This window comes from Haemorhous mexicanus, chromosome 1 (genome assembly GCF_027477595.1).
Source record: "Haemorhous mexicanus isolate bHaeMex1 chromosome 1, bHaeMex1.pri, whole genome shotgun sequence".
NCBI lineage: Eukaryota > Metazoa > Chordata > Aves > Passeriformes > Fringillidae > Haemorhous > Haemorhous mexicanus.
This window is the reverse complement of record NC_082341.1, coordinates 155,874,365-155,887,879: the sequence shown is the minus strand read 5'-3', so window position 1 is coordinate 155,887,879 and position 13,515 is coordinate 155,874,365. Positions and strand designations below refer to the sequence as shown.

The 13,515-nt window shown below is 45.3% G+C and overlaps 1 protein-coding gene across 1 annotated transcript in view; it reads right to left on the bottom strand.

The window, feature by feature from the left end:
* Positions 1 to 13,515, bottom strand: part of ADGRB1 (adhesion G protein-coupled receptor B1) — a 203,952-nt gene that overhangs the window by 131,809 nt on the left and 58,628 nt on the right. The window contains 6 exon segments of the mRNA XM_059867849.1: positions 467 to 661; positions 1,415 to 1,521; positions 3,219 to 3,320; positions 6,701 to 6,865; positions 9,113 to 9,277; positions 12,841 to 13,014. Coding sequence (XP_059723832.1) covers positions 467 to 661; positions 1,415 to 1,521; positions 3,219 to 3,320; positions 6,701 to 6,865; positions 9,113 to 9,277; positions 12,841 to 13,014 — 908 coding nt within the window.

Sequence of the window (13,515 nt, the reverse complement as noted above, 5' to 3'; positions counted from 1 at the left end):
GTTTAATGTTTCAAGTCATGAGATGATGACCTATCCCAAGGGTGTATCCTGTAGCTGTTCTGCAGCTGCTGGAAGTAAAACCCTGGGATAAGAAACCACAATGATATTCCCCTACATCAACACTCAGGTACCCAATGCCACAGGATTATTTTACCTCGAGTCATTAGCCTGAAATCCCAACCAAATAATGTTCTCATACCAATTAGGCTCTGCAGTGAAGTGCTATCAGGTTGAAATAATTCAGAGTGACCTTGGCTTTCAAGTTCTCAGTTTATAAACCAAGGAAGAACCACCTCAAAAGGAGAGTTTGTTAATACAGAAAGACATTTATGTTGAGAAAAATATTAATCTGATTTTCATCAGCACTATATCAGCTACTATCAGTATCAGTAATCAAACCTGGAGCCCTGAGCATGGACAGCTCTCTAAGCCAGCCTTGGGCTCCAGGAAATGCAGCTGGGCTCACCTGCACATCCCCAGAAGTCGGGCTGTGATAAGCCCTACGGAAGATCTCTGTCATGTTCCTGAGTACATCCATGGTGGACAGCAGGTCCCCACTGTAGCTGGTCCCATCCTGGGAGATTTCCACAAGGTTCTGGAGCACATCTGACAGCCCATCTCCCATCAACCCACGCTGAGCTTTGGCAAGGTGTTCCCTGGTCTGAGAAACAGAAAAGAAACCTGAGAAACACTTTTAGGGACAGTCAAAGTCGAGATAATGAGCTCGGTGAAGGAATTGCCAAGGGAAGGTTTTTGACCTCCCTCACAATTCAGAGTGCAGATCAGATGAATCTGACAATCTTTGCTGGCCTGAGAGCCTCTGGTATTTTTAAAAGGATAGAAAAGAGTGATATATTCTAAATTATCTTCCAAGTGCCTCTAAAATGACTGAGAACTGAATTTTTCCGTTTTGCCCACAAAGAAATTGCCCCACTACAAAGTTTCTTCTGTTCACAGCCCAACAGAATATTTTTGCCACAAAAATCTTGTTTTCTTACAATCAATTTGGAATTATTTTAGGACAGATTGTACCTTACCATGAACAGGAGAGGTCAGTTCTCCTAAAGGTGGCATGAGACCAGCAGAAATTCCTCATAACAATGAATTTAAGATTAACAAAAAATAAGATGCTTATGTAGAAGTGATACAGTCATAGCTATACTTAATGATAACATGATATGAAAGGCCTGGAAGAACCCAGATTCTGTCAAGCTGGATATTAAAATATCCTGAAAGAAACCATCCCTTGTCCATGGAGTGCTCGTGCATCACAAGGTAAGCAGAAAAAACAGTAAGAGAAAATCAGGGCAGAGCTGGAAAGTCCTTTTTTTCCCTTCTTTTTTTTAACTATGGCCATGTAACAATCATTGGGGAGGATCCCAAACCTGCTGAGCTGAGCAGGGGGCTGCCTTACCATCATCTGTATGTTCCTGTAATCAATAGAAACACACTTGATGTACGTTGGAGGCTCCCAGTAAGCGATGCCTTCTTCATCTAAGATGCATCTTCGAAGGATCAGCCCTGGAGGAATGAAAGAAATAAATATGGGAGTGAGGACAGAATGAAAGGCCAAACATTCAAACATGGGGTCTCTTGTCAAGAGCAGGAAGTCATGGGACAAGAAGACACGGCTTCAAGTTGTGCCAGGGAAGATTTGGGATGGATATTAAAGAAAATTCTTCACTAAAAGGGTGGTCAATCATCAGAACAAGCTGACCAGAGAAGTGGTGGAATCATCATCAATGGAAGTGTTCAAAACAGGTGTAGATGTGGCACTTGAGAGCGTGGTTTAGTGGTGGGCATGGAAGTGCTGAGTTAATGGTTGGACCTGAGGATCTCAGAGGTCTTTTCCAACCTTCAGGATTCAATGGAGATCACCCAGAACTGGTCAATGCACCAATCTGGACTCAGCTACCAGCACAAACGGCACCATAGGCACCTGCAGATGCCTGAACAAGCTTTTAGGGAGGATTATCTTTATTTCCTTCTCCTGCTTTTTACTATTGCAGGGCAGAAGAAGGAACCGGGTAGGAAAACAAAAATTAACAAATTGGGCATGGCTAGTCAGGGTGAAGAGAAGCTTTCTTCTGCCCTGGTAACAGCATTTTTCCTGGTTTGGGAAGCCCCACGAGCCTCCCCAGGTGGTTTGGTCTGGTACTTGCAACTAAAGCAGGGCTTGTGCTGCCCACGCAGCCTGGAGGGGAGTAAACACCCAACAGCACCAGTTTTGCATCAGCTGAAACTCTCTAAAAGCTGCTTCCAGTCCTCCCCCAGGCCTCCCCTCAGCCCCAATCCACAGAGGGGTTTGCAGTGATAATCACATGGCCTGTGATGTGGAGGAACAGACATATCAGAGAGGAGCAAAGGGAGAGGGATCACCCTGTCCCAGCCATCATGATGCCATCTGGAAAGTCTCTGAGGATCAGGTTTGCTGGGTCTGCAGTCCCATTGCTGCTGCCAGATGATTCAGTGACCTTTCTTTAAGTGCAGCCCTTCTAGGACAGCATTGGGGATGACACTGACTATCCCAGCCGAGTCAAAGAGAGCTGCCTGCATCCAGCCTTCTCCTTCAAATGAAATTAAACCTTTGCACATTATTGACACTGCTGCCACTATTTCTGTTCCTTCCTGGCAGTGCGGAACATCCAGCTGAGGACAAATCCTTCCACCAGCATCGCTCCTGGAGCCTTCTCTGCACCACCTTCCCTTCCTGTGGCCACACGTAACACCTGAATGCCCATATCCTTTTCCTTTACACCAGAACGATCAGACCTTCAACTTGAGTGCTCAAAGAAATTTTGAGATGCTGAGGTTTCCAAGTGTAAGTGGACAACAGAATTCAGATTTCCTGCTCTCATACAGCAGCTGCTTTTATGGGCACTGGAGGGAACTACAACACCCAAATCCAGAGGACTCTAAAGCCCTACCTGCTCTGCAAAGCTTTTTGTAGATAATGGAGGGAACACATCCCAGTGTACCTTAATTTCAAACTTTCCACAGGGTGGATGGAAACCGCCTCAGATTATACAGTAGCAAATAAGATTTTTGTACTTAACAGCGAAAACAGAAACCCAGACGGAATTAATTTAGCCATGGACAAAGGGAGGGAAGTCCAAGTGCCTGTCCTGTCATCCCACAACCAGGTTCTCCTCACCTAGGACACAAAGGATGAAGGATCCTGGTGAGGGGCCATCTCCCCACCACGCAGTCACTCTTACCAGTGGCATTGCGGGGACACCGGACGGCGGCAGCGTCTCCGGCGGGCGTCTCCTTCCAAACCACAGGGCCAAGACTCTCCTCGTCACAGATTTCGTGGGGCTCTGCCAGGAGAGAAAAACTCCATTGGTAAAGCTTCCTCCTCAGCAAGGACATGGAAAAGGGAAGTATGGGAGTGTGGTCTGTGAGCCAGGAGGTTGGAGCTGCACTCCCAGCTCTGCCGGTGCTTAGTCCCTCACAAAGTCACTTCACCTCTCTGGAATTTGCTCTGCCTGTCTGAAAACTGGGCATTCATCCACACCAAGGATTAGCTCACTAAAATCCATGGGAAAGTCCACTCACATCCTTTTCTTGCCTTGGGGCAGCTCTTTGCAAGAAAAATGCTGTTGCTACCCTATACTAAAGAGTTTTATTTCTTAATTTTTAATGGGCAGATCTTTTGTGAGTGAACTCCATGGCTCCAGACTCCACCTCTGCCATCCCTCAGGGTCAGCACCTTCAATGTTGGATGTATCTAAAATGAAGCTTGGCATGAATCAGTGGATTAAGAGTGAAGGAAAAACCAAGCAAATGAAAAGACAAGATGGACACATCCCCTGGGTGGTCTTCATTCTGCCTGCTTCCATCTTGTGCACAAAAGAGAGCAGATCTGAGCCCCAACAACTTGGAACTGCATCAGCACCTCGTTTCCAAACACTGCTGCAGAGCCCAGAAGCCTGCAGAAATGTGCTTTGAGACATTACAGAAAAAAAAAATCATTGGAAGGATGGTTTTGGAAGCTTCTGTCTGTGGGTGGAGCTGAGTCGGTCCTGGAGTTGGTGGGATCTGGGAGAAAAACATTCACCACAGGAGGTCTTTGTGCTGAGAAACTCATTATTTACAACATGCAAAGCAGAGGGAGCCATGAGGATGGTGTTAAAGCTATTTGTCACTCCTGAAGGAGGGAAGGAGAAAAAACTTGATTTAATAGTTTCTGATTACAGTTTTTATTCATTGTGCAGTAAAATTTCTAACACAAAGTAAGCTGAGTTTGTGCCTGCAGCTGGTCAGGACATGTCCCACTGCAGGTCTGGGACTACCCAGGGACCAACCTGGCTGTGGGGAGGCCACAAACCTAAATTATGGGCACGGCAAGTCCTGCTTCTTTGAAGAACTCCTACAGGACCCAAAAAGCTGCCTGCACATCACTGCTCCTGCAGGCAGGCTCCAAGACCGGCCCCAGCCCCAGCTGCAGTTCAAAGATGGATTCCTCCCCAGTAGATACTGGGAATGAATAAGCTGAATTCTCTGCCTGGAAACAGATGCTCCTTCCCCTGGTTTAAAGTTCCCTTGTGAGTAATCACTATTGTGGTAGAACTCCTGAGGGCAGAGGACCCCAGCTGTGCTCTGCACATGAGCCGGGCTCATCCCTGAGCCAACAGCTCGTGGCTTCTGCAGATAAGCCAGAGCAGGGGTGGAAAAGAGGCAGTTTCATTTCCAGCCTGCTGACATGGAACTGTGGGGCAGAGAGATTGAATAACCCAGTTGTGACAGCACTTGGTCACCCACAGAGCCTGTCCCAGAGCAGGGAGCTGATTTCCAAACTCTTGTCTCCGTGCTTTGATCACGGTCACAGATTGCCCCATGGTTCACAGGAGGGCTCTGGGGTGTGGAAGCTTCAGCACCCTCAGCTACAAAGCAGCAGAGCACTGGAAAAAGCAGAGAGGGAGAATGTTCACATCTCTCCTCCCCTTTCTCCCCTGCTGGCCTGTTAAAACTTCCTGGTCTCCTCACCCCTGCAGTGTCCCTGGGGACCACTGAGGGATGCTGTGGATCAGAGATGCTCTTTAAAAATACACTGATTGGAGTTGTCTTGCCAGTGAGCACAGGAGCAATTCCCAGGCCAGGAGAGAATCCTTTTCTTTTTTCTTCTTCTTTTTTTCTTTTTGATGTTGCTTCACAACAAAATCCCTTTTACCAGAGTAACCTATTTGCACTGGGAGATTTTAATAACTAACCCAATTAAGTTCAATTCTTCTGCTCAAATCGAATCACGCCAGCATGTGATACTTTCTGGAGAACAAATTGAGTGGGTTTATTTTTAGCCTCTGATGTTTTCCCCACCTTTTCCTTCCCTTGCAAATTAACAACTGCAACAAGACCCTTCTGGCTGTGAACCCTGGCAGGCCCCAGTGCCTGAGACTTGCCTTTTCCTTTTGAGCACTGCACAGGCATCAACCCCTGCAGAAAGAGAAGAAAAGATCGGGCTTGTTCTGCCAGGGCCCCAGCTGGCACACACTGAAGCTGAACTAAATCTGCCTCACTCTGTAGACACCACCAGACAACCCGGTGCTAAGATTTTCTGTGGCGAGGGAGAGCTTTGTGGCAGAGTTAGAAGAGATTCTCACACGCCACTGCTAATTGAGAGGCACAGCTTGTAAGGAGAGGTGATGCCTTTCATTAAGAGCGTAGCTGGAAAGAGTGACAAGGCTGTCACACAGCCTCTTTCTCTGTCATCTCCGAGCTGAACGTGCTGGAACTTCCATGCTGAAGTCCTTTGGCTTTCATCTCTTTGTCTTCAGCACTTTGTGAGGGAGTCTGAGGGGCCAGCTTGGCCTCCACATGGCAGATCTGCCCCCAGGTACTCCTGCATCAAAACTGCTGCCTCCTGTTCTTTAGGGACATTCCCCTCTCCAGTAGGAATGCTGGGATACTGCCATGAGAATCTCTCCTGTCTCTCACTGAGCAGCTCTGACAATTAATTACCCTTTCAGTCAGAGCTCATGGCCTGTTACAATCGATGCAATCTGACTGCAAACATCACAAAGGCCATTGATTCCCCACCAGCAATTTCACCAGGCCCTTCAAATCAGACTGAGGAAGAAAGCAGAAATGGTGGTCAGGCCTTTTTTTTTTGGTCTCTGTATAGTCTGAGAGGCAGACAGAAACATTCCCACTTGGAAGTGTTCACTCCAGCTTATTTTTCACATCCAAACCCAGGTTTTCATCTGCCCTACAGCTCACTCACCCTCCATTCAGCTTTTACACTCTGCAGGAGGGTCAGATTTGGGTAAAGCTGTGGCAGATGCAGACACATCTTTTTCATAAAAATTTCTAGTGGTGTGCAGGCTTCCCAGAGGTAAAGGGTGGGAAACCTGAGCAACATCCTCAGTACTCAACAACATCATAGATTTGAGACTCTGATACCAGTTTTTGCTACCAGCTTCTCTTTTCCTCTTGTAACTCTATGGCAATAAAAAGATTAAACCACCAAGGCAGGGCTGGTGGTATTGACCAAATATTCACTGGAACCAACATGGTTGCACTGGATTCTGCAACAGTTAAATCAAGACCTTGTACCTGGGTCATGGGTAGGATTTTATTAGATTACAACCCTTTGTAGCATTAGCATCTCTGACAAAGGACATGGAAACTATTCCCAAAATCCAAAATTCCAAAATCTTGCCTCATTCAAAGGAAAGCACGAGGGGTCTGGGGTACATACCAGGACATTTTCTGTCATTGCACTGCTTGTACTCCTCCTTGGGACCCTGGCAAGTCTCCCCACCGAAGAAGGGGCCGTAGCACACCCGGTCACGTCTCTGAGTGCCACCTCCACACGTGGCGGTGCAGCTGCCCCACACTCCCCAGGCCTGCCACTTCCCATCCACTGGAAACCAAAAAAAAGGAGAAAAAAGAGGAGAAACAGCCTGTTATGTCTCAAACATCATCTGCAACAGAAGGAATCAAGATCCAAAGGCAAGCAGAGGAACATAGGCTGAGTAGGGCAGGGTTTGGTAGGAAGGGAGGTCTCCTGCTTTGGATCTTGGTTTGATCTTGAGCAGACATTAAATCAGAGTGTTCCCATTCCCATCCCATCAGTCCAAAGGTGGTTTTGTGTTCTTCCTCAGCACCTCGATGCTCTGCAAAAGCAGCCATATCTTTTTCCTTGGGCTGAGATTTGGGGCTGTGCTCCTGAACACTCTTCCCATGGGCAGGCATTCAACCTGGCAGCCACATCTGCCAGGCCAGTTCCACATCTGGAGTTCACTGGGAATGTGCAATGCATGTGTGAAAATAGACCTTCCTGGAGAAGGTCTGGCTCAGGGATTTAGAGAGACCAGCAGAGCCCTTGGGCAAAACACCATGAAGAGACCTCAAATAAACCTCCCTCCAGCTGTTTCCATTGCACTGATGCTTCATGTGCCTTGGAAAAAGGTTTGGGATGTTGTCTCTTTCCATTGTGTCTTCTCCCAGCATCTTTCCAGATCCAGTGGAAATGTGACTTCTTTTATGTTAACAATGACATTTATCAAAATTCTGCTTCTTTTAAATTAACAATGGCATTTATCAAAGCACCATAAAAATGTTAATTAGCCCTCACAACAAGCCTGCAAGGTAGGGAAACATTCTCCTCTGCTGTGCCACAACAACTCAGTGACAGAACTAGAACAAGGCCTAAGTGTGCTCTTTACTACTTGGGCTGTAATTTTGAGTTAACACATCATCTTGGGTTAAATAATTCCTTTTGGGAGGGTGGGAGATCCATGCCTGCTCCAAGAAGTAGACAAAAATTACCAAATAAGTGGGGCAGCACCAAATCCTGGTGCTTTATTTAGTGATGTTTTATGCAATGGAAAGTATCACCTGAGTTGTTTTGACAGATAACTCTGAAATCAGTGAGACAAGGTTGTCTTAAAAGGGGTTCTGAAGCCCCTTTTTGTCTTTAAATATCTCCCTAAGTTGCAAAGAAAGAGTGAGATTCCTAAACATCAAAACCTACTTGAGACCATGCAGGAATATCCAACACCTCTGTAAAATACTGCAAATAATGGTGCTACCAGAGTGGAAAGGGATTCCCTGAAGAAATAGGTAGACCAGGATAAATTCCAGTAGGAATTATTATTATTATTATTACTGTTGTTATTATTATTACTGCTATTGCTGTCATTATTCTTAAGTCACAGGTGAGTGAGGTGACAAGTCTTACACAGACATGAACAAAAGCTTTATTGTGACAGACCTTCTCACTGATACAGTTTAGAGCTGAGATACAATGGAGGATCCCCCATTTGCTTGAAATACAACTGGGAACATTGAAATGGTGGGAGGAGAGGAACAAAACAAAAAGAAGATGGAAGCTGAAGCCCTGGGGAGGCAAGGGAAGGGTTTCATTGATATTTTCTTGGGGATTTTTTAAGCTCATGATGAAAAGCTGATTTCTAAGGTTAGAAAGACCAATCACTCACCTCTCTGGGGTCTCCTGAAACATTTGCCACAAGTGGATTTTGGCTGGGATATGTTGGAACTTTGGATACTAAGAGTTTTGAGGTTTTTGTCTTGAGGGGCACAGACTATTGCTGCAGAACAGTAACTAATCCTTCTTATTCAACATTTTCTTTGTGGGTTTGGATGGTAGTTTGTAATTAGTTAGAAAAGTCCACATTGCAGACTCCAGGTAATTAGTTATTGGTTAAAAAGTGAAAATAGTTTAAATATCATTTCTTAATTAGATAGTTTAACCTTAAAAAACCTTATAGAAATAGATAAACTATTTTATAGTTAGTTAGTAGAATGCTGTAAAACTCACAACTTGTAAGACTGTAATATAGATTATAAAAAATCTATATTGGATTATAATCTATATTATAATCTATAGTATAGATTATAAGAAACCTGTAATGTAATATAGATTATAAGAAATAATAAACATTTAAATCTGAACATGAAATATCGTCTCGAATACTTTCAATCCCAACTTTAACAAAAGCAAAAAAATAAACCAAAAATGAATAGGCATGGTCTGTTGGAATGATCCAGGTGCACAGGAAAGGACGCAAGTCTTCCCCAAATAAACATTTTACTGGGATTGCAGAGTAAGGTGGGCCAAGAGAAAGAAGAAGTCATTGTCACCCACCTGGGCACTGGCGCAGGAAGCAGTCCCGGGTCTCCACCCAGTGTCCCTGGCACTCGGCTCCGCCGTAGGAGGGCCCGTTGCACTCCCGCGTCCGCTGCTGGGTCCCGTTGGAGCAGGAAGCTGAGCACGAGCTCCAGCTCGACCACTCGTTCCAGTTGCCGTCCACTGAGTGGCCCAAAGAAAGAAAACGAGCGGAATGTGAAGACCTTTCCCTCTGGGAAGAGCCACGTGGAGAGAGCCTCCGGCCTTTGCCGACCAGGGACCAAGGGGGGGAGATCAAACCAGAGCCACAGAGCTTGGAAGAGGGAAGAGATTATCAAAAAAAAATTGGGCAACTGTGGCAACAGGGATTCTTGGGACCCTCTGAGGCCTCCAACAGTCCCACAGGATGCAAGTAACATTTTAATGTGCTGTAACATTTTAATTTTTATGTTCCACACTCTGCATAATGCCATAAAAGTTGAAATTGTTGATATTCTACATTCTGATATGAAAGTCCAAACTAGTAACGTTGCCAAATCACAACACAACACCGCACCAGAGGGCGTGGCTCATGTTTTCACTGAGCACTTTGAAGGGATCACTACATTACCATGACATTTCCCATTTGGGGGCCATCAGCACTTTTTTAAGGGACCCATTTTTGAGCAGAGCAGTGCATGAATCTGTGGAGAGTGAATTTTCTCAAGCATGCAAATGATCTGTTTTTCATTCTAGCACAGCCAGAAACTCAAATCACAGTGTTATTGACAGGAATCCACCATTCCATGGGTGGGAAATGTGGGAGCAAAGGTGTGCTCCAACAGAGGACTGGGAACAGGGTGAGTGTGTGTGGTCAATGTACTTCTCTCACAGCTGAATTAACTCTGACAGGCTGGAGATGTTTTACCCAGCAGTGTCTTTGAAAATTAAATAGAAGAAGGAGGGACAAGGGAGATTATGATAGGGACGGGGTTGGAGAGAAACAGGAATACATCTTATAATCATGGTATGGACTGAAGCATTCCCCAGTGTGGTGGTTACATGCTAATTGGTCCCTGATCAACGCATCCATCACCCAGTCTGCTCTTCCTGGAGCATTTTTCTCATTAACAGTGGTCATCATGCTCTGTTTAGATCTAATTAGCTGCTAGATCTCACTCGGGAAAACAACCTGAATCTCTGAAAAGTCTGAATTCTGGCTCAAATCACATTGAAGTTTTGTTGTTTGTTGTTTGTTGGTTTTTTTTTTGTTTGTTTTTTTTTTTTTTTGCTTTGCTTGTCTGTCCAAGAAAAATAAATTCCAACTGGTCCCCTGTGTAATCTGCAAGGAATTGATCAGCTCTGTGTAATCCCCATTGCAGAAGCTTTTGTTTGCAAACTCAGTTAAAAAAAAATGTTAAAAGCATCCAAATGAGCAACTGTTAACTCAAAGGGGATCACAAGGTGTGCAAAATCAGGCAGGCATAAAGGCATCTCCAAAAGGTGCTTGTTTTTAACAATCCAACCATTTATGTTTTTATTGTGCATAAATTCAAGGCTTCGTGCCAGTGCCTATCAATCCCAACGAGGGAAAATGTAAAACACAGTGTTTGACAGGTGATTATTCTTTGGAAATGATCCAAAGCTCCACAAAGTAGCTCCTACCAGGTATAAATTAGCGTGGCTTTTCTGACTGAAGGCTGTGCTGCTAAGTTTCCATGGACTGATCATAAAATCATGGAATCATGGAATGGCTTGTGTTGGAAAGGTAATGATCATTTAATTCTACACCTTCCACTATCCCAGGTTGCTCCAAGCCCTGTCCAACCTGGCCTTGAATACTTCCAGGAATGGGGCAGCCACAGCTTCTCTGGCCTCATCACCCTCACAGGGAAGAATTATTTCCCAATAATGATGCTGTCTGCCCCTCATAAACATTTCCCTGTGTTAGAAAAGTGAGACTGCATTCACCACCTTCAATGTGACATTTACCAAAACACTGCATTTATCAAAAGAAGAGTTGCATTTTTCCAGCACCCTCCCTGCTGCTGGTGATTGGCAGCTTATCAGGAGTGCAAGCATTTGAAAATGGTAAAATCAAGGAGTTAAATCCATAATTTGGTCGTTCAGTGAGGGATTGGGAACAGGTAATTTCTTTGGAGTTATTCACAGGCTGTAATTTCAGAAACATTTTAAAACAAGGAGAAACAGAAGTGGCTGTGTTGCCCCTCCAGCCACCTTGCCCTGATGCAGAGATGCTTCTTGGTCAGGATGCTGAGGGGTTCCCATCACAGCCACCGCCAAGGACTGCTTGGTGCCATGGTCACACCACAGTGTGAGTCTCTCAAAAATGTTCATTATGTGGTGAAGGCATTGTCTTCCTGCTTTTTTTCCTCTTCCAAGGACTTGGGGCCTAGCCTGTGGCCTAGGACGTGGGGCCTAGCCTGCTCCTCCACATCTCAGGAGGCACAAAGGCCCCGTTGTCCCTGCAGCAGAGCGTTTTTATCAGCTGTAGCCACAAATCCTCGGAGCAGGGTGGTAATAAACACTGAGAGTGTCTGGGGTGTCAAACACCCATTGTTGTGCTTCAATGATTCCCCCAACAGCTCTCCCATTTGGCGCTGCCAAGCCGCTGATTGCCTTTGTGGCACTAATTAGAGTTGAAGCCTTGCAGTTGGGCTGCTTGTCTTTTCCACCGCTGTTTCGGTCGCGTATTTATTTGTATTTAAATTAATTATGGATCAATGTTAACTCAGGGTATGCTTTATTGCCCAAGCAATGCCAGCTCTGACTTCTTAAATTTGTCTTTTTATGACAGAGTCAATTTGGTGTCTGGGAGGTTCTTATTCCAAGTAGAGTCTTCTGGACAGCAGCCAAATATCCAAGGATAGTTACTTGGAGTGAAAACTCGATGGGAAATGCCAGGAGGCTTTTCACTGTTTTCACAAAGTTCTCATCCCTCCCACAATCCCTCTCCTCCTCCAGGGACATAATAATGTCTCATAATGATTCTCATTAAACTGGAAAAATGTCAGTTGACATTATCCAGGGATAGGGAGGGAGTTTTGGGGAGCTCACTTGTGTACAGATTGTGTTCACCAGGATACCCAGAGTTAAATTAAGGGGGGAGTCTGCTGTAAACCCAGGGCCTGTCAGAGGAAAGAAGCCTCTGGAGCATAAGTGGATTTCTAGGTGGTAAATGTAATTTCACCTTGAGGTTCTTTCTGATGTTTCAAAGCAAAACTCGAGGAGAGGCATTTGGAAGTGAAATTCAGGGACAGGGAAAAGATAAAAAGATTAAATTTGGCATGGGAAGATATTAGAAGTCTCTTAGTTTATCTCACCACCCAGAGCAGGATCAGCCACAGAGAAAACTTGCATTTATACGGAATTAATGCACAGAAAAGTAAAACTATTAATTAATTCCAGCACAACAAACCCAGGCAGGCAAAATAACTTTAAACCATTCAGTGGAGAGTACAGGTGAGAAACTTAAGATGGTCTTGGAAATAGCAGTGGCCACCAGATCCAACCCATGTAAGATGTCCTCTGCAAGAGACCACACAGAGCAAACCTGAACCTGAGACATCTCTGAGCCGAACAACCCCAGAAAACACCTCTGGGTTGCTTCTTCCATGAATCCTTTCCTCAGGATCCCCCTTGGGGTAGTTCAGAATTTCACTGGAGTCAGCTACAGACCTTGATGAGCCAAGTGAGGGAAACTGAGCTGGGGAGACCTGCTGGAGGGGAGGTTTCAGATCTGTCACTGTCCCTACCTGGGCAGAGAGCGATGTTGCAGAACTTGGTTTGCTTCTCCGGGCCCTCGCAGGGGTTCCCACCGAACTGGGGGGGCTTGCAGGTGCGGGTCCGGTCCCTGTAGCCTCTCCCACAAGTGGAAGAGCACAGGCTCCACGGAGACCACTCGTCCCAGGTGCCGTGCACTGCAAGGGAAGCAGAAGAAGTGACTTTTCCTTTCCAAAGGAGGCCTGAGGAAGTGAGGGAGCCCACAGGGCACAGCTTCTTCCCACCCGGAATGAGCAGTGTGTGGGAAGTTGGAGAACAAACCAACCCAAAATGTGCAAGAGGAACATCAAGTAATTTTTTATGCTTTGCTATCAACACCAAGTGTCTGCTGCTTTCCAGTCTTTGAAATAAACCACCATGCACTTTTGGCTGACCTTAATTTTTCAGATTTTTGAGCCAACAGGGCATTTTTAAAGCAAAAGATAGATTTAGCTAGAAAGGAATAAAACCCCACTACCCTTAGGGAAGCATCATCACCATAATTTTGTCAATTCTTGCCCTTTTTTCCTCCCTCTCAACATTTTTTCATTGAATCCTCAAAGACTAAATCATTTTAAGGCTTTCAGAAACACAGTAGTCTGTCTACTGATTATTATCATAGATCAGTAACACCTCAGAAGCAAAGTTAGGGAAACTTG